At 42.1% G+C, this 19,212-nt stretch overlaps 1 protein-coding gene across 2 annotated transcripts; it reads right to left on the reverse strand.

Annotated features, from left to right (window-relative positions):
• Positions 1-397: 397 nt before the first annotated feature.
• Positions 398-18,835, reverse strand: gucy1a2 (guanylate cyclase 1, soluble, alpha 2). Of its 2 annotated transcripts, XM_003977082.3 has the most exons (10): positions 18,635-18,817; positions 17,800-18,248; positions 13,851-13,912; positions 13,388-13,503; positions 11,665-12,572; positions 7,672-7,884; positions 6,484-6,756; positions 5,582-5,725; positions 2,996-3,150; positions 398-2,909 (listed from the first exon to the last, which is right to left on the reverse strand). In XM_003977082.3, the coding sequence occupies exons 2-10, from the start codon at positions 18,103-18,105 to the stop codon at positions 2,690-2,692; spliced, it is 2,397 nt and encodes a 798-aa protein (XP_003977131.1). In that variant the 5' UTR covers positions 18,106-18,248; positions 18,635-18,817; the 3' UTR covers positions 398-2,689. The 2 variants fall into 2 exon arrangements, with proteins under 2 accessions (XP_003977131.1, XP_029699731.1); XM_029843871.1 differs by lacking the exons at positions 398-2,909; positions 2,996-3,150 and adding an exon at positions 4,914-5,306 and having other exon boundaries at positions 17,800-18,835.
• Positions 18,836-19,212: the final 377 nt, after the last annotated feature.

Below are 19,212 nucleotides of genomic sequence, written 5' to 3' on the forward strand. Positions count from 1 at the left end.
AGCCATTCTGCATCAGCACTGGAGCCACTGGGCTGGTGCCAATATGGCAGTACCCCATCCATCCATCCATCCATCCATCCATCCATCCATCAACCTACCTCTCATCCATTCAGTATCCAGCCACAATCCACCCTTTGACCAATCATCATACATCCCTCCATCATCCACCCACCCATCCATCCATCATCCATCTATCCATCCACCCATTATCCACCAGCCACCCACCCATCTATCCACCCATCATCCATCTACCCATCCATCATCCACCACCCACCCATCATTCAACCATCCACCCCCCCATCCATCCATCCATCCATGTACTCGTATAGAAACCCAAGTGTTGACACCAGAATATATCTGACAGGAAAAGTAGATGTAGGTTAATCCAAATGTCAGGTTGATGCTGAACTCTTATCCTTTATTTCTAATGAACCAGGTAAGGCAGGTCAGTCAGAAATTACATTAAATACTGTGTCATAATATAACCAAATAGTGAGCTAAACAGAGGCTTTAATCTATGCAGGGTTTATGTGGCAGCTTTTGATGCACTTTAATCTGTAAATCAATTAAAACAAACATGAACTGCAATCCAAAACTTTTGTAGTTTCATGTTTCAGGATGAAAACCAGGTTCTCAGATATTTCACAAATTGACTTTTTACTCTCCTTTTTTTCTATAGTTGTAATTTTTATACTGCATAGTGTCTTTAGGTATGAAAATAGGCTACCAACATTTATCAATACAGAACAAACTATAAATCTTTCTGTAGCTCCTGTCACTAATTCATAAAATGATTCACATGATTCATAACTTATTGTAACCTTCAGGATGAATTCTATATAGACACAGATGCTGGTGCTAATATGAGACGGCACAATTTTGACAACCCAGCATTCATTTCTGATTCTGAACGACTCCCTTTGAAGTTTTCTATTTCACTAATTCAACGTCCTCATTAAACGGGCCTTTATAGGTCTTTTATTTTAGAGATTAAGATTGGAAATCAGCAATTACCATTTCTGATCAGGTGGAATGATAGTCAATTCACAGGCTATACGTGTAGGGGACACTGTCAGATGTTCAAATGAATAATGATATTGTGTTATGATATTATTGTGAATAAAAAGCTTCTTGGTATTGACTTTGTGTGTGTATCAGTCAGGTACCTCCTGATTAAAGGGAAAATGGAACCTTCTCAATTGCACCAACAGAGTTTTGCTGCAGATTCCAGATGGGAAAACAAGTTTTGTTTTTTGTTTTTTTTACAGTGTGCAAAGTAAATTTAGCATTGGGTGAATTTCAGAGAACAGGCGCATCAAACCTCCAGGCTGCTCTCATCACCAATGAGACGTGGAACCTCTATAGATGACCATTTAAGAACACCTTATTCTCCTGCTAAGATGGAGAAATATATCATGTGCCACCACAGCCCTGCTGCTCATGCTGTGCACCATCAGCAGCAAACGGCCTCCATATGCTGGTCTCAGAATCAGCGGTCACTCTCACTCGTTTACTTCCCAGAAATTATCTGTGGTGACATCACTGTGTTCAAACCTGGCATCTACCTAGATGGATGAGGAACATTATCTTCAGGCTGCTGCACCACTTCCACCATTGCAACAGGCTGAATAACAAGCAGCAGCTTTAATCTACCTGTTCTATACCTCCAAACATCTGCCTATAAAAATGGTTCTGTGGGTCTGTAAATCCAGTCAGTTCGATTGTCATATTAAGCTGATGATGAAGTTCACTGTTGATGAATCTGTGTTACGACTAGATGCAGTTTACGTTGATAACTCAGGTATCCATAGAATAAGAAGTGTGGAACCTAAACATGGATGTTGAATAAAATTCTGATTTAGCAAGAAAAGGGATGTAAATATGAAGTTGTGAAACTGGTCTTTTACTGGTTGGACAGAAGAAAAGACATAACTTTCCAGTACCTAGGAGTGCTGTACTGGGAGCACCACTAGTTTAAAACAACCCACATGTCCTTCACACCTTTCTGTTCTCCTCTTCACTCAATAAATGAATATGATAAATAAAACTAAAGTTTTCTTTTAAAAATAATAGATTTGCTCCACATTTGTCCTGATTTGAATGGTAAAAAGGCACTGAGCTTCGAAATGTTACCTGTAAAGACAAAATTCTTCCCAGGTTTGGATCGCTGTTGGTTGCAATATTGGCTCCAAGTTCAGGTTTACCTGAACCTTTTTGGTTTCTACCTAGTGTGACAGCCTGTTTTAACCTCTCATCAACTGATCCCAGATTTACAAACGGACATGACAAACAGCCAGATGCATGTTTAGTAAAGCATGAACTCAGTGGACCTTTGTTCTTCTGCCTACGTTCTCTTCTTTAGTATGGTGCAGTACTTCCAATACTTCCAAAACTTGGATAGTCCATACAATTGTGTTCTTCAGCATCCAGTAGTTTAACCAAAGTTAATTTGTTCTTGTTCATAGTAGTTCTGTTGTGAATTGTGCAACAGTGCTTGTGTCCATGATTCCCTCTAGGTTTGCTCTTACCATCCACCTCTCCAGACCAAAGCCATGGTGGGAGTAGAGATTAGTGATGGAGCTGCTAAATCATTGGATTCTTAGTTTTAGTTTTTTTAGTTCCCACTTTGGTCCAGCCAGTCTGATTCAGCCATCCACACAATAAGTGAGTGCAAGTCAGTGCATGAGGTCTACAAGCTGGTTTCTCTTAGAAACATGGTCCCGATGCTGTAGGAGACTTTCCTCATAGAGGCTGGGGGAGCAGAGCGGGAGCTGGTGAGAGAGGCATGACTGCGGGATGTCCCTGCCTCCAGGAAGTAACACGTCCCTGGGATCTCTTTGGGAAAGTTGTCTGGGAGTTCCAGGTGTGAGCGAGGGACAAATGAAAAGGAGCGGTCATCTTTCAGCAACCTGGGGGAACCAGATTAAAGAGTTCATTTACAGGAGAACATTTAAGGACTTGCTGTATGTGGTGGATGTGAGGCGCCATCTCTTACTGGTACGTAGTGGGGCTAACATTTATGCACCGGGGATGGCTCCCTGATTCAAATTTGCTCGCCAGTGTCACATTGTTGCCAAACAGGCAGTATCGTGGCATTTTAACACCGACCACGCCTGCCAGCACAGAGCCAGTGTGGATGCCAATCCTTAACTGGGAGAACAGAAGAACATTAAAGAAATTGGAACTTCCAGTTTAAGCCACAGAAATGCTTTCCATTAAGATCTACACACACACATACACAGGTGATACAAAAATGGAAATAAATCTGGTGTTATTGATGGTCACTTCTACAGTATACCCCATATGCAGCTGAAGTGTTTTCTATATGTGACACTTCTTTTTTTGACAGGTTTCCAATTCACTAAATAGGAATTAATTGTTTCATTGTGGTTACTTTCACACACTGGATCCATCAGTTTCAATTAGTGTAGCTGTTTAAATTGACTCACGGCATCATTTTTAACTGTGGAGGTATTTAAAATAGGTTAGAGACTGGAAATAATCCACAATAATTCTGAGGGAGCAGCAAGATGACGCTGGTTCCCATCTGAACCCTCCAAGAGGCAAAATAGACTCTGTCAACGTGTCCTTTCAGCCCAACCCTGATTGGTTCAATTCCACTGGAGCAACTATTGGATTTTCCTCCAACAGATGCAGGTCCAGTAGATCCGTCATGATCTGTTTCAGCATTTCATCACATCTCCAATCTAATGCCACTGTGTTACATGCAATCACATTGTCAGGTCGCCATGGCAACAGCAGACGACGGTGGCAGCAAGGTAAAATAAAAAGACAATTTAAAAAAAAATAAGAAGTTGGGGGAGGTGTGAACAAATTTAAAATTAGATAGAGAAACCTTGACAGCAGAAGTGCGGGTGAGTGTGACCTATTTTTCATCTCCTTACAGATGGCCGTACACCCGTCTGTCTGCCTGTCTGTCTGTCCCTATGTTACACTGCTGCGTAAGCTGTTGCTCTTCCCTCTCTCTGATGTTGCAGTGAGTGAGAGTCAATCGGTCATGGCATTCACTTAGCAAATCAGGGACCATCCTTTCATGTCGGTGCCGCCGGTTATGCTGAGATATACACATATATAGAATACATGTAATGCACCATTTGAATCTATGTTTATACATGTTGCTCTGTATTATCCTTTATTGTTATTGTAATTTTTTTCTTCTGTTTTGTTTTTCAGAATTTGATTTTAAAGCATCTTGTGGAGACGTGTCACAAGTTAGTTTACTTCAAAGGATACATCAGATATTTGTGATCACAGTTCATGACATGGTCCATTTCATATAGATAAAAATATAGAAGTAAAATATGCACATTATGGCATCTTGCAGAAAAACGTTGTTTTGAGTGGTGTGCAGAAAGAGTTTGGTCCAGTGTATAATGTGTAAATCCTCCATCTGTGTGTGTGTGTGTGTGTTGATTTTTACAAACACAATGGATAGGATAGTCTCACGTTTATGCAAGAAGCGACTAAACAGGCCTGAGTGAGCCGACCAGATGATCATGTGTGTTTTGTTGTGTGTTTGTCTCCTGAGGACTCACACATGAGTGTGTTTCCTCCAGCAAACCCTTTCCCTCCCTCACAGTTCTCATGATAGTTTTAGCAATGTTGGCTGGATTTGAGCTCTGAGTGAACAGCATTTAGCTTCTGTTGGAAATCTCTAGACACAGAATGGATAGCCAAAGAGGACAAAAGGTGCAGCAGCAGAAGGGAGAGAGTGGAGAACAGAGAGAACAGAGAGGAGAAGAGGGAAGAGAATAGCGAGAACAGAGGGGAACAGAGAGGAGAACAGAGGGAACAGAAAGATGAGAGAGAAGAAGAGAGAGAAGAGAGAGGAGAGCAGAGAGGAGAATAGAGAGAACAGAGAGAATAACAGAGAGGAGACCAGGGAGGAGAATAGAGAGGACAGCATACAGGAAAACAGAGAGGAAACCAGGGAGAAAGGAGAGGACAGCAGAGAGGAGAACAAAGAGGAGAGCAAAAGAACATAAGAATCTTTTATATAAATTTCCTTTTATATAAATCTTTTATATAAATTTTGTAAACTTTTACACAATCATAAATGAAAAGCTACTTCTCAAGAGAATGTAGAACATCGTCATCACCACGGAAACCAGTGGCATCTACTTCCTTTTTTTCCTCTACCAGTGAATATGTCTTAATATTGTCCTTGGGGACCAGGGCTGGGATGGAAGTGAGGGGAACACCCAGGACAACAAGGCTGGATTAAGGCAGAGGCATCAGCTCAACTGTCCCCCATGTCTTTGGACTTTCGGAGGAAACAGGAGCAACTGGACAGATTGAGGAGAACATACTCTTAAACTCTTAAATACACCCTCTCAACTAACCCTGAACTCTCCACCCCCAAATTTGTGACTTTCTATTTTTTCTTTTTTTAAAATGTCATCCATCCATCCATCACGTCTACACAGCAGCATTATTAGGAGTCACTCAGTAGTGTCCAAATTATCTATATTAGCTACATGTCACCATGATATTCAATACTTTCTCGTACAAATATTGTTACAGTAAACACAGGTACAGCAAAGGCTGAATGAAAATTCACCTTTATAGGTTTTCCATCAGGCGTCAGCACTTCCTCAGAGAGTTCCATCATCTTTAGGGCCATGTGAGCTATCGGCTTGGCGTGACTCTCAACCTTTTTGTGAAGACCTCCTGCCACACAGTAGGCATCACCTATCGTCTCGATCTGAATCAGGTTGATGACAGAATAGAAATGGGGTGAAATCATTGGGAACACATGAAGTCAACCTCAGAAAAGGCAGCTCCATTTCTCCTGTTACAGACAGGCAGGAACAGTATCAGCCTCAGTATCTAACCATGTCCAACACACTAAAACCGTTCTGCTGCATACTGCAAAAATGTGTAGCTGTGGCTGGTTCGGCTAATGTTTGTAATTGGATTTTTGGTTTAAAACAAATCTGCAGGGGAACTAAGCTCTGAGTAAAAACCCTCTCACTCAGGCCTCCTGCCGGCTAAACCTCTTCATCAGTAACTATGGCAATGGCAACGTATGGGTGCCTCAAACTCCTCAGCACGTCCTCCTATTGATAGCTTCTATTTTACAGACACGCTCACTCTCAGATAAACTCTCAGGGCAATTCTGTATCTCAGTGATAACAGAGGAAATGCATGTTTCTGTTGGCACTGTGGGAGATTAAGCCTTTCTGGGCAACTGAGCATGAGTGCAAAGATGACAGCAGCTCTGATGATGAAAAGAACAGGGAATACATATGCTGACCTGATCCTAGAGAAAATGGGACAAAAGGATTCTTTACACCACAGCAAGCTCACGGGCGCCATATTTACACCTCCCTCAGACTCATTTAATCATTACAACACAGTAGCCCACTACTAAAAACCAGAACAATAACAGCAGCTCATCTTCCTGTGAAAGGTCTCAGTAAATAGCTGCTCGATCACACGTGTCCTCTTCTATAGTCTGACCTTATAAACATCCAAGATGCCGCACTGGTAGTCGAAGCGTGTGTAGAGCTCGTTCAGCATGGAGATGACCTGCATCGGCGTGCACTGGGCGCAGACGGCAGTGAAACCCACGATGTCTGAGAATAGCATGGTGACGTCGTCAAATTTACGAGCCGGTACCGGCTGACCCTGCCACAGCTTCTGTGCCACGTCTCCAGGGAAGATGGAATAAAGGAGGTCCACTGTTCTCCTCTTTTCCTCCTCTAGAGCCTGGTGAGTCCTCTCTAATGTGGCCTGAGAGGAGACAGAGCCAGTTAGTTTGGGACAGGACATTTGGAAAATTTGCAAGAAGCCAGCTGACGGTTCATTTATACTGTTTCTAATCACAAAGTTACCCTCATTTATAACAGAGGCAGGTGGAAGCATGATGGCTACGGCAGTAACCTGCTATTTCATCAAGATACCATCAAAGCAAATTTTAAAGCTGCCATGAGCCATTTTCTTTCATCTCTTTGGCCTGACGCAGAATAAACATTTATCTACACGGGAAGGTTAATATACAGCTTTGAATGTGTGGTTGCCATTAATGTAAACCTACAGAACAGTCCAGGAGTTAGTTCTTGTTTAAATGACATGGTGATTTGAGAAGAACGGCAGTTTTCATTCAGAGGTGATAGAGGAGATTGAAGTGGTCTGAATCAAAACTGCCGTTTTATGATTTTTCCAGACATTTCTGCTTCTGTCTTGGTCTCATCAAAGAACCATCAACTGCTCTTACAGTGTAAAGAAAAGTGTTGAGAAGAAAGTGATCAGTTTTCTTCCCGTGCTGTTGCCATCAGAGGAATGAGACGGAAGCTTCAGTTTACATGCTGAAAAGGCAACCACACGTCTGCAGTGTGAGCTACAAGTGTGGGCCCTGGTGAGGTTTATTTTTATACTAGTACACGGACATGTAAGATTACAATAAGCGTAAGTGTAAGCGTCATATGATAAAGCTTAAGCGTCACAGGATAAAACTAAGCATGATATATACAAAAGGAACATATAAGAAAATGGGGGATGGATGGTCAGGTTGTCTCCTGCTATCCTGAGGCGATAGAACATCAGCTAAAGTAGGTCAGAGGGTTCTGGTCAGGAGTGATAATAAGTAGTTACAGCATTGTTATATGAACAGTTTGAACCAAGAAGTATAAAAAGCAACTGTTTTACCTTCAGTTTGTCCATTCTCTTCTTCAGTCCATCCTGGGCCCTGGCCTGCTCCCCCACCAGAATAACATCCCGGGTAGCATCGTGGATGGGAATATCAGATAGATAAAGTCCTCTTCCCATCAGCTCCTCCAATTTATCAACGCGAGGCGATCCCAGAAACATCAAGGAGCATGACTCGGGCACGTGGATCATCTGACCCTTTAACTCCATCACCTACCGATCACAATAAGCAATAAAGAAATAACAGCTCCATCAATGAGGCTGCAAGACAACAAAGCAAAGACTTCTTGTGCTTGTTTTCACTAATATAGGAACAGCTCGATTGGACCAATGGAGCATTATCATTGTTAGAATTTGCATAAATTGCAGCTTCCTCTCTGCAGGTTTTTTCAATACGTAGCAGCTGTGCTGGAGCTATAAATGTGTCTTTAATGTGACTGAAGGGGACTGGGGTTATCAATGGAGAGTACAGAGAGGCCTTTGGATGGAAGTGCTGGCCATTGGAGAGGCTGCCTCTCCCACTCACTCCAAGTCATCTGATTTTACATTCCCTCTGTCTGTTACGCTCTCTTCACTTAGTTTTCCCTCTCTTTTTTCATAGAGTCACATGGATTGTTCTGCCAGCGAGCACACTGCAGTCCTGTTTTATTTATAGCACCACGCTCTCCTTGGTCTACTGCATAATACAAACAGTCAACACATCTACACAGACACACACACAATGTGTCCAAGAGGGAGACATACACAGTGCTCCTGTCTGGCATACATACATCGCTATACATTTCATTTGCAGTTATATATAAACGTATGCAAAATGGAGTCCACACAGGATGGCTATTGTTCATACCAACATCATAGTAATATATGGAATCTTTAAATGCTGTACTCTTCAGTTACATTGAGAGACTACTTTGTACTATATCCCTTCACTTATTTTCAACATTTTTTCTGGTTTTTAGGTCATCTAAAGTCTGATTTTCTCTGTTTCACACATGCATATACATAGATACCAATCAGACGCATGCACGCACACACACACACACAAACACACACACACACCCCTGGAGGCACTTGCATTGGCCCAGTTGTGCACTTGTGATTAACTGAGCACTCCTCCCCTTCTGCCTGCATCTCCACCATCACAGCAGATGAGGTGAGTGCATGCAGGTGAGAGCGAGTGCACATGATCATGGAAGAGAGGGTAGAGTTAGGAATAACCAATAAAGAATTGATGACAAAACATTATTGACCGAATGGAATGACCGAATATTCTTCTTAAACAATAAACAAAAGTAGAAAATCTAGGCAACCAGAGATGAGGAGAGAGAGAACAGATAGAAAACAACATGTAAGAGGGGCACAAAGATGGAAAGAGTGAACACACAATTAATGGATCATTTTTTGAAAGTGGCACATCAACAAACTCATTAGCACGAACAAGCACTTAATACAGTCAATGAGTCAGTCTCTCACTCACAGAGGGAGGGGGGAGAAAGAGAGAGAGAGATGGAAGAAGGAGGTGGAGAGAGGGGGGAGAGAGAGAGAGCAAGAGAGGGGGGAGAGGGAGGGAGGGGAGAGAGAGCAGGGGAGAAAGAGAGAGAGAGAGGGAGGGAGGGAAAGGGAGAGAGAGGGGGGAAGGTGGGAGGGAGAGAGGTGAGAGCAGAGAGCTACAACACCAGCTTGTTTAAGTTGGCTATATTTTGCTGACGGAAAGTTATTAGCAGTAATTAAAGCTTGTGGTGTTTTTGCCATTGTTGGTTTTCTTCAGGGTGAATAGCTGTAGCTTTACTGCTTGTCCTATTAAATCTATTGGCTGATGAATGTAAAGGGGATGAGGCATTTTAAGAGACCACTAACTTGGTGAGGTATTCCTGGTAAAATGGTAAATCACTACCTTCATTCACAGACCTTCATCCGTTTCTTTGAGGATCAGATTCTTCCCCAGAGCAGATTTTCTCTGTTTAAAGTCATCAAAGAACCTGTGCCTAAGATCTCATATTCATTTTATTTTTAAAGTACTGTAATGATCAAGGAGCGTAATGTTGGTTTTTGGAAACAAGAATTAGCGTCAAGCCTCAGTTTATCAGAGAGAAATCATAAAATACCATGAAAGAAGCTTTTTTCTTTCCAAAAACCAAAATTATTTTGACCATGATTTGATGTATTAAAAACAGACTCTACATACAGTATGAGCCTGGTCCTGTATCAGGTTCCTTCACATTCAATGGGAGTTTGTTGCTTGTTGGGGGGGTCAGAGTCCTTTGACGATGTGGCTGTGGTGTCAGCACAGAGTATTAAAAGCTTTAGTGGGACCCTCGTGTACATGGAGCATATGGAGAAGGTAAGAAGTCCTCTCAGATATGCAAAGAGAGAAGCATTCTGTTTTGTCTTTTTCCCTTGGCCTGTCGCCTTCTCTCACTGTCCTTTATGGTGAAAAGGTCATCTCCTCTTTCCTTCTTCTTTCTCATATCTGAGTCAGTCAGGCCTGGAGGCCTCAGAGATTCACACCTAGAAGTCCTTTCATCCAAATATCTAAAATCAACCTTGAAAAGCAAATATGTTCTGTAATGTTGTTAATGAAAACATTGTTGTGAATCTCTTAATAACAAAGATGATAAAAATCCACTCATCTGTCTAATCTTACTGATGGGTCATCAGGGTTTTAATGCTAATTAACGTAGGCTATGAAAGCCAAATAGTTACCTGTTTAAGTTAATGCTTTTTAAAAATGTCTCTCTGTCTCTCTGTCTCTCTGTCTCTCTGTCTCTCTGTCCGTCCGTCCGTCCTAAGCCATTATTGATCCCGTGTAGATGAAGCTGAGACTCAACAAAGCAGCGTGAAGACAGTGAGCATCATATCTTGTATTTTCTTCATATTGAAATGGGATTTTGGATGGTTTGGTCTCCAAATCCTTTAATGTCGAGCAGCCGCCAGGATGTTGATCTAAAGCAGGGGTCAGCAACCCGCGGCTCTGGAGCCGCATGCGGCTCTTTAGCGCTGCCCTACTGGCTCCCTGGAGCTTTTTCAAAAATATGAAAATGGAAATTGTTTTAATATAATTTCTGTAGGAGGAAAAACGTGACAAACATTCTTAAAGTTTTCTAATGCTGTATAAATGTGTATAATAAATATTTAGTTTCAACATCTCATTATAATGGAAGTTAAACTTAAAGCGCCATCGTACAGCAGAGTGGCCACGTGGTGCGTCATTCTCTCCAGGACGCGCTGCGGGGAAAATAAACATTTCATCATGAATGCTCATTATGTATTTGTAGCCTACTTATCATTTGGAAAGTAGGCTGATACAGCTAATATAGACACTTACAGCATGTGTTGCCTTCATTATAAGCCCTATATAAGGCTTTTAATTTTTTGCGGAACCAGACAGATTGTTTTCTTGTTTTTTTTGGTTCAATATGGATCTTCCAACATTTTGGGTTGCCAACCCCTGATCTAAAGTTTCCATACAGTCTTACTTTACGCTATTATTATTGGCACATTTTCTAATGCTGACATTAAAACCATCAAATGTGTCTTCAGCTCACAGGAGACTTTAATCAGAGCTGAAAGGTGAACCTGATTAATTGTTTTCAACAAAGTGGGTCTTTTAAAAGTGATCACACGTTGGCAGACGTGGTTGGTCTCTCTCTTCCAGAAAGCTGAGATTATGAGATTGTAGAAAATACACCACAACACACTACACACATCTTACTCTTCCTCATCACAACTACTGTTGCTACGTTTCACTAGCTGCATTTATTTCCTCCAGAAATGCGACTTCTTCCTTATTGCTTTGAGTCTGATCGTTGTCCACCAGTTGGAACTGTTATCTTTGGTTTATCTTGTGTATGAATAGCCAGAGTTCTTCAGCTAAATTCCTGTTGATTGTTTATTTCCTATGTCATGGTATAGATCTCATAGTTTATTTCTCTCTCAAGAAGCAAAAATGAATTTTTATTTAATGAGAAACAAAAATGAGCTAAAGAGCTGTACCTTTTCCTTGGTTCCGGCCTGTGTGGCATCAGGTCTGGTGCGGATGGTAAACGGGGATGCAAGCCTCAAAAGGATACCCTGGAATGACGGTTCCATCTTGGGTGAGATGATCTCAAAACACTCCCTGAATAAGACGCTGCGATGAGGATCTATGCGAGCCTGCCTCCTCAGTCCTTCTCCAAGCTGCAGAAGCTCCATGCGAGGCCCCAGAACTAGGTGAAAGGGAAAGGCACAACAAAACGTGGCCAGTCCAATGCGCAGATCGCTGGGATTGGTTGACAGTAAGCTTGAAGACCGTTTAAAGCTAACTGATGTAGCCTTTGGGAATGAGGGGATGGAAACAGGGAATTGTTCTTGTATTTGAAAGGACAAGCAACCTGTGGCTACAGAGGATAAGAAAGGAGGGGGAGATGTTGGAGAGGAAGGGGGTGAGGTAACGGAATAGCCACCCAGGATCGGGATGGTGGAGTCACCGTCCAGAGTTTCTGTGTCTCTAATGGGCAGCAAAGGAGTGAACGGGGGAACCTCTTCCACCTCCACTTCTGAATGAAAGATTCTCTTGGCAACAGCTCGGATTAATCCAGGCATAATTAGTCCAACAACAGGAGCGGGGTTGAAACAATGAAGCAGCAATACTTTGCCTTTCTGTCCATGCCCCCTTTGCTCTTCAGCTTTGTCCAAAGTTTGAATCCCTCTCTCCTCACGCAGATCCTTGCACTGAAAAGAGGGACTCTCCGATGAGGCACGGCGCCCTGTGGAGGTTCGAATATGTTCCAAAATGGCATCAAAGCCATTGAAGAAGTCCTGAAGGTTACTACCTACAGCTCGAAGTACTCGTTCATTTTCTTCAAAGCAGAGGCCAAAGAACTCCTCCCCAAAACGCTCTCGCAGCTCACAATACGGTACTCCTTAGAGAAGAGACGTCAAAAGCCAAGGTTAGTGTGCAAAAGAGCAATTTAGCTCTTTTGCAACTATAATAGTTACTGCTGACCATAAAACTGTGTCTACAGCACAAAACACCTGGGTTCCATTCCACGTGTATTTTAAAAGGTACAACCACTGATAAGACATTGCTCCAAGCAGTTAGGAGCCTGTTTGCATCCAGAACTGTTTTAAATGTTGCTCTCTATCTCAAAGTAAATCTTCTGTCCTACCACAAACTAAATGGGTCTTACTGGATTGAGGTCTACATAGGCCGTTTAAGAAGAACTCACCGACACGTTTGGAACCAGTGGTCAATGAATTCTCCGTAATTTCACACACATTGCCCTAATCCAACCCTAACCCCAGCTCCAATTGTAAGCACTAACCCAACTCTAACCCCTAATGCTTAACCTTAACCCTATCCCAACCCTATCCTTTAATCCCTAACCAAACCATAACCCCTAATTCTTAACCCTAAATCTAATCAAACCCCTGACCTAACCTTAACCCCAGCCCCAAACCTAACCGTTAACCCTGGCCTGTTCTCCTCTAACCTCTGGCATTAACACGTTAGAGGCTCAGAGGTGATATAAAACAACACATACAATAGTATCGCCATGACAACCATATGGCTCGCAAATGAGACCTCATTATTATACTCTGCTATGAACATTTCTGATGCTGGGAATAGTATAAAAAGTGTGAAATAAGTGTGGTGTGAATCTTTGCCCAATTAAAATTAGCATACACAATACACAATATACCCCCCCCCCACACACACACACACACACAGAGTTACCTAGTATGGTGGCCATGTACTGAAGTATTTGTAAAACATGTTCTTCTGAGCCAGAATTTTCTAGAAATACACATTTATTCTCTTTAATTTCTCGTTCCTGTATGTCTTCCCCACACCTGTAAACCACAAAAAATATTTATTTTGGGATTAGGTCAGCAAATAGGAAGTGGAATGAAACAACATGTGATGCCTTATACATTAATTGAACAGAAGCAGACTTAATTTCTTCCTTTAATGATGTAGTGAAGCTTTTTAGAGATATTTAATATTAAAATTGTATAAAAAGGTAAAGTCTTTAAATACATTATTGGTTTCTTTTCATTGATTCCAAATATTATTCCACTCAGTGTCATTATAAAGTTGAGCAAAAAGTGCAAGTAGTGTATTGTATTTATATTTCTGCGAACAAAACATATAATTTAAAAACAGGTGAATGTACAAAAAAGCTCCATCACAGTCTTACCTAATCTCATGTTGCCTATAAAAGTGAAGAGTTCGCTGCAGAGCCTCCTGAACAGACTGGGTCTGCAAGCAGAAGTCAGATTATCAGGCAGGCATGTTCACATTCCATGTAAAACTGCACCATTTAAAGACACCGACAACCACCTGAAATGTTTTTTTCATATTGTACTTTACAATCTCTCCACCCTTGTCTCAAAATAGACATTTCGAAGTGGTACAAACAAGGAATGAGTAATGTATTTGGGGGGATAATCACATTTCACCTCCCCCCAATTGCATGTCTTTTGGAGGTCATCATCAGTGTGTGTGTCTGTGTGTGTCTAATGTAAAGTCTAGTGAGGTATATATACTATTATATCTGTTTCCAGCTGAAACTGTCTCTTCTGTGGTTGCTGCAGCAACAATAAAGGAAAAAACAACAGTAGAAACTAGTGTGTTTACAGAAGATCTTAAACTGCTTTCAACTAGCCACGTCCTGCACGGAGCGCCCAAGTACAGCAGAAATCTGCGAGTGTTCTCAGTATTCACCAGTTACGCCACTACATCCTTGATTCAGCTATTCAATGACGTGTGTGTACATACGTTCCAGACACATGGTCAAACACACAAGCACCAATAATTATCAACCACACATGAGCACACGCCTGAGAAAACAGGGCCACATATTTCAGCAGTAGATTGTTCATATTACACACAACAGGTCCATATAATATACGATTATTGTGCAATTCCTTTCTTTTATTCTTCTGTTCTTTTCCCTCTTCTTTCTTGTCTCTTCTGTTTTGTTTGCTCTTTCTTTACTTTGGGAGGGGACCAGAATTTGACCAATGCACCAGCCATTCCTTTTACTCTGTTGCCCTGCATTGGTTTATTTTAAAAAGCTCTATGAGCCCAACTGCAATTTCTGATTGATTGCATCCAACTGGCATACAAGTGCCGCAAGTCCACGATTCTTTCTTCTATCTGGGACATCCCTCTCCTCCCACAATCATGGTCACAGAGTGATCAGATCTTAAGCATGGTTAGAAAGCTGTCAGCACAAGGGAAACTGGAACATAAAAAGAGCAATAATCTTATACCAATATGTCATATACAAAACTGCATAAATCAGAATTTATAGCTTCATAAAATATTTCCTTGCTCATTCATGGGTGACAGGGAAAAGTCGCCCAGCCCGTGCAGCAACCAGCCAATCAGTGACAAGAGATTTGTGCATAGCAACAGGAGTGTATCCAATCAGCGTCACCATATTTGACACCTGGCGATTATCTTCATTCTCCCAGCCATGTGGCAGTCACAGAGGAGCATGTGCAGTTTTACCACAAGGGGGTGTGGTTCATTCTATAAAAATGCCTCAAGTTAATATTGGCAAGAAATAAAGACTATTTCACACAGCACTGGTCTCAAGGCAATTATGTTCAATTTTCTTGGGATGGACATTGTGGCTTCATGTGTCATAGCCCCACCTAGATTGTACAAACTGGGAACACCATGGTTGAATTAACAAGGGAACAAGTGTTGCATCACTAGGGCACCAACAACATATCTAAAGTTTGTGTTAGGTGTACAAATACAGTCTCTTCCTGTGTCAAATCGGTGTACTGGTCAGCTATAATAGACCCTAATCACCCTAGATGCACTCCTGCTCTGCAGGGTTGTAATATTGTTAACACATGATGCACAACAGAAAATGTCCTGCGCGTCTGGTAATGTCTCTTTCTGTATATAATGGAAACAAAAGATCAGAATATACATTAGGACAGCATCCCCTCACAGCACATACGGTCTAATTCTGATATGTCCCACAAAAGACTAATAAAGTCTTGGCATATTCATTCAAAGGTATGTCCTCTGAACAGCTTTTCAATGAGAAATGCAAAATGAGTCTGAGAGTAAACGACTCAGACCGAATTCAGAGAATTGTTCTATAGAGAAGACTTCAATCAAATGGTCTTAACTAACCATAATCAGCGAGACCTTTGGTCCATGGTGTTTGTGATCATCCTCATAAGAGCCAATAGACAACAAATGACATGTTCAAGGCCTCAAAAGGTCTATCTAACGAAGTACCTAAATAAAATGTGGCCATGACAGTAAAGGTTTCACATGCACGCACAAGTGCGTGTGAACATCGGCACGTTTCATCCGAGGCCAACACTCCTTTTGTTCAGTCATTGCTTAAATGCCACTTCTCATACAGGGAACACAGGGAAGAGACAGAAAATTCATGTTTACACACATCTAAGTGTGCGCATGTGTATTCACGTGCAAGAGTGTGTGCGTGAGAGTGTTCTAGTTTCAGGGTCAGGGTGATCAGAGTGAATTCAGCCACAGAGAGAGCGTGCTCTGTTCTCTTTGTCACGGTCCATTGCAGTCAACAACAGACACCGACACTGCACACAACCTGTGTTTGTGTGTGTGTGTGTGTGTGTGTGTGTGTGTGTGTGTGTGTGTGTGTGTGTGTGTGTGTCAGGGGGTGAGAAAAAAAAGTGAGCTAAACAATAAAGAACAACATGAAAAAGTTGAAACTATCTAATTGTTAGCATGTTAGAACATCCCATCCTCCACCCTGCAGACATGGTGTCACCACAAGCAGAGAAACCTGATCAATGGGCCTTTCAGTTGGAACAAGGCCTTTTGGATTGGCAGAAGCCATTTTGAGCAGGAAGGATGACTATGGTAATTAAAGAGGTACTGAGACAATCATGCATTTTCCTGCATTTCTCTCTGCTATGAGTGTTTGGAATGTTTACACAAAATGAACCACAATGTGAACATGTGCATTTTCACCTTAAAGAATTCAACTTTAAAATTGTTATTTTTAAGCACAAAGTAAAAAAAAAAACAGTCTAATGACAGTAGATAGAAAATAAGTAAAGGATGTAACATCAGAGTCACAGCAGACAGGAAGCATCAGCAAAGCTCCCTAACGACTGCCGGCTGGGGCACAGATGCACCATAAGGTCACAAGTGCTGGAACAATAATAAACCATCAATATGCCATCAATCACTAGTTGAAAATATGTTTGCATGAAAAGGAACAGAATATGTGTTCATGAGATCCAAAGCTAAGCTGCATGTTGATTACCATTGATTAATATAAATTGTTAATCATTTTGGATGTTGATGTTGTTTTGTACCTCCTCAATGTAATAAAGTAAAAAGCATTTTTTTCTTTGTCATTATCAGTTGTTTTTATTTTAACAACAATGAGCTTTTTGGATCAATAAAAAGATTGCTTTATGAGTCTACAGATAAATGTGGCTTTTATATGTTATGGCTGCTCTGAAAACTGAAGACGTTATTCATTTGTTCTTTACGTCAGCAACAAACATTGTCCACATTTTCTATGTGATGATGCTGCCCTGCTGGCATTTTTCCAAGGTTTCCCACAGTCTTGTGCTGGATATGATGGCTGCCACCTTCACAAAAATCTTATTGCACAAACTTAAATGCTTCTCTTAGACCAAAAGAAATCAGCCTGTATAGCTTTTAAAGCTATATGACTGCCACATAGGCTAAGTGATACATTTAATGATGTGGAACAATCTAACGCATCAAGGTCACAAGCTGATCCACACACCAATAGTATGATCTGGTAGTGGTCTGCGTGACATCATCCAGATGAATACACACTCTTCTAAGCCATAGTGGTACCTTCTATACAGTCTCAGGGGGGTCCAATTGAAACAGTGTATACATTTATTCTGTGATGTCAAATTACACGACCTTCACGATTTTATGTCTTGTCAGATTATTGTGAAGGGAATATGCATTTTAACCCATTTTAATTGGACAGGGACATTCTTGTCATGTCCAAACTTTGATGCACCACAAACATAACAGGCTTATATAATTCACGCAGTAATACGACAGCTTCCACTAGCAAAAATGACGGTTTATTTATATTTTTTGGTGTGGTATTAAATAATGCTTGAAGACAAGCCTACCATGGGTGATGTCAGTCGTCTTAGGCTCTCTCCTAATGAGTCCAGGTTGACCCGTCTCCTCCGGGTGACCCTTTTCTGAGATCCGACGGGTCCCTGCTCTTCGACCGCTGGAAACGCGGGCTTGTCATTGGAGCTGCGGCCGTTCCAGATCACCGATCTATGCGAGGATGTAAACGAGGAGAACGGACAACCTCGGTTCTCCTCTGTTGCCTCCAAACTGCCGTCGCGCCCTGGACTCTCCAGCCCGCAGTCCGATCCCACCGAGCTACTGAAGGACTCGGAAGAAATCTTTCGAGACGAGGACATGGCGGTGATGAAGAGGAGCAAGGTGTTGATGATGAAGGTGGGTAGGATGCTGCTGCTGCTGCTACAACTGGCTCCGTATCATGTCCACCTCTGCGCCGCGGAGGCATTAGATAGCTGAGCGGTGGGGGGGGGTGAAAGGAGGGCTGTGTAGGTAGAGGGGGTAAGAGGGCGGTTAGCTGGGTGAGGGGCTGTAAAGCTTCTCCCTGTGATGTGCATGCATGTGAGGGTATCACGCACAGCTATTTTTATGTCTATCTGGTGTATATGAGACGTCTGGCTGTGAGACTTGCCGACACCGAAAGACGGCACCAACAGCACGCAAACATTTATATAAGGGGGGGGGGAGTCCTGTCTTTTAAGGAACGTCCACCTTCAACCTCCAGAACACATCCACCCTGGTTCCTTCCTGGGAGAAGAAATGGTCTCCAGCGAAGAGCAGAAGAATCGACGACAGTTCTCTTTCAACAAGCCAATTTTACTCCTGCTGGCGTGCACGAGAACTTTGACACGCGCTGGTAAATCGATCTACCTTAACAGGCGAAATTACCCCCTCAAAAGGCGGCCGGTCTCCATCGTCGACACCTTTGTCCGCAACTGTAATTCCGATGCATCCGCCAGTGCGTCCTCCTTCACCCGCTTCGCTCTCCTCCTCCTCCTCCTCCGGGGTTCCTGGTTCTGGTTCCTCCGGTGACGATCCTGCAGAGCACGAGCTGCACAGCTGAGGTGAGCGAGACGTGCGTGCAGCTGATGCCGCAAACTCACAGCAAACCAATCACATGATGGCCGGATGGACAGAAGATTGGCGTATTAATGAAGAAGTGGCTGTAATAGAAAGTAAGGAGTATTTGTTGCATTCTTCCAAAAAATGAACAAATTATCTCCAAAACTGAAGGAAGAAAATGCAACATTATTAATCTGTGCTGTCAGAGTCCAAATTTCAACATAAAGGAGGAACAAACAGTAAAAACCAAGAAGCCGCCAGCATGTGACATCATGAACAGTTACTTAAAAGTGACTTAAACATGCTTTTTTGTTGCTTCCTGATTTGGAGTCAACAGCATTTTTCTTGAGTACTTCCTAAAAATGACTTGGCAAATTACAATGATC

The sequence above is a fragment of the Takifugu rubripes genome, chromosome 11, assembly GCF_901000725.2.
Source record: "Takifugu rubripes chromosome 11, fTakRub1.2, whole genome shotgun sequence".
Lineage (NCBI taxonomy): Eukaryota > Metazoa > Chordata > Actinopteri > Tetraodontiformes > Tetraodontidae > Takifugu > Takifugu rubripes.

What these genes read in the sequence shown, in the direction of transcription:
- gucy1a2 (XM_003977082.3), bottom strand. Translation starts at nt 18,105, where the DNA reads ATGTCCTCGTCTCGAAAGATTTCTTCCGAGTCCTTCAGTAGCTCGGTG. An exon ending in GACGACTGACATCACCCATG is followed by an intron (nt 13,913 to 17,799) that starts GTAGGCTTGTCT and finishes TTCTGCTTGCAG; the next exon opens with ACCCAGTCTGTTCAGGAGGC. An exon ending in GCATCTTGGATGTTTATAAG is followed by an intron (nt 5,726 to 6,483) that starts GTCAGACTATAG and finishes AACCTGATTCAG; the next exon opens with ATCGAGACGATAGGTGATGC.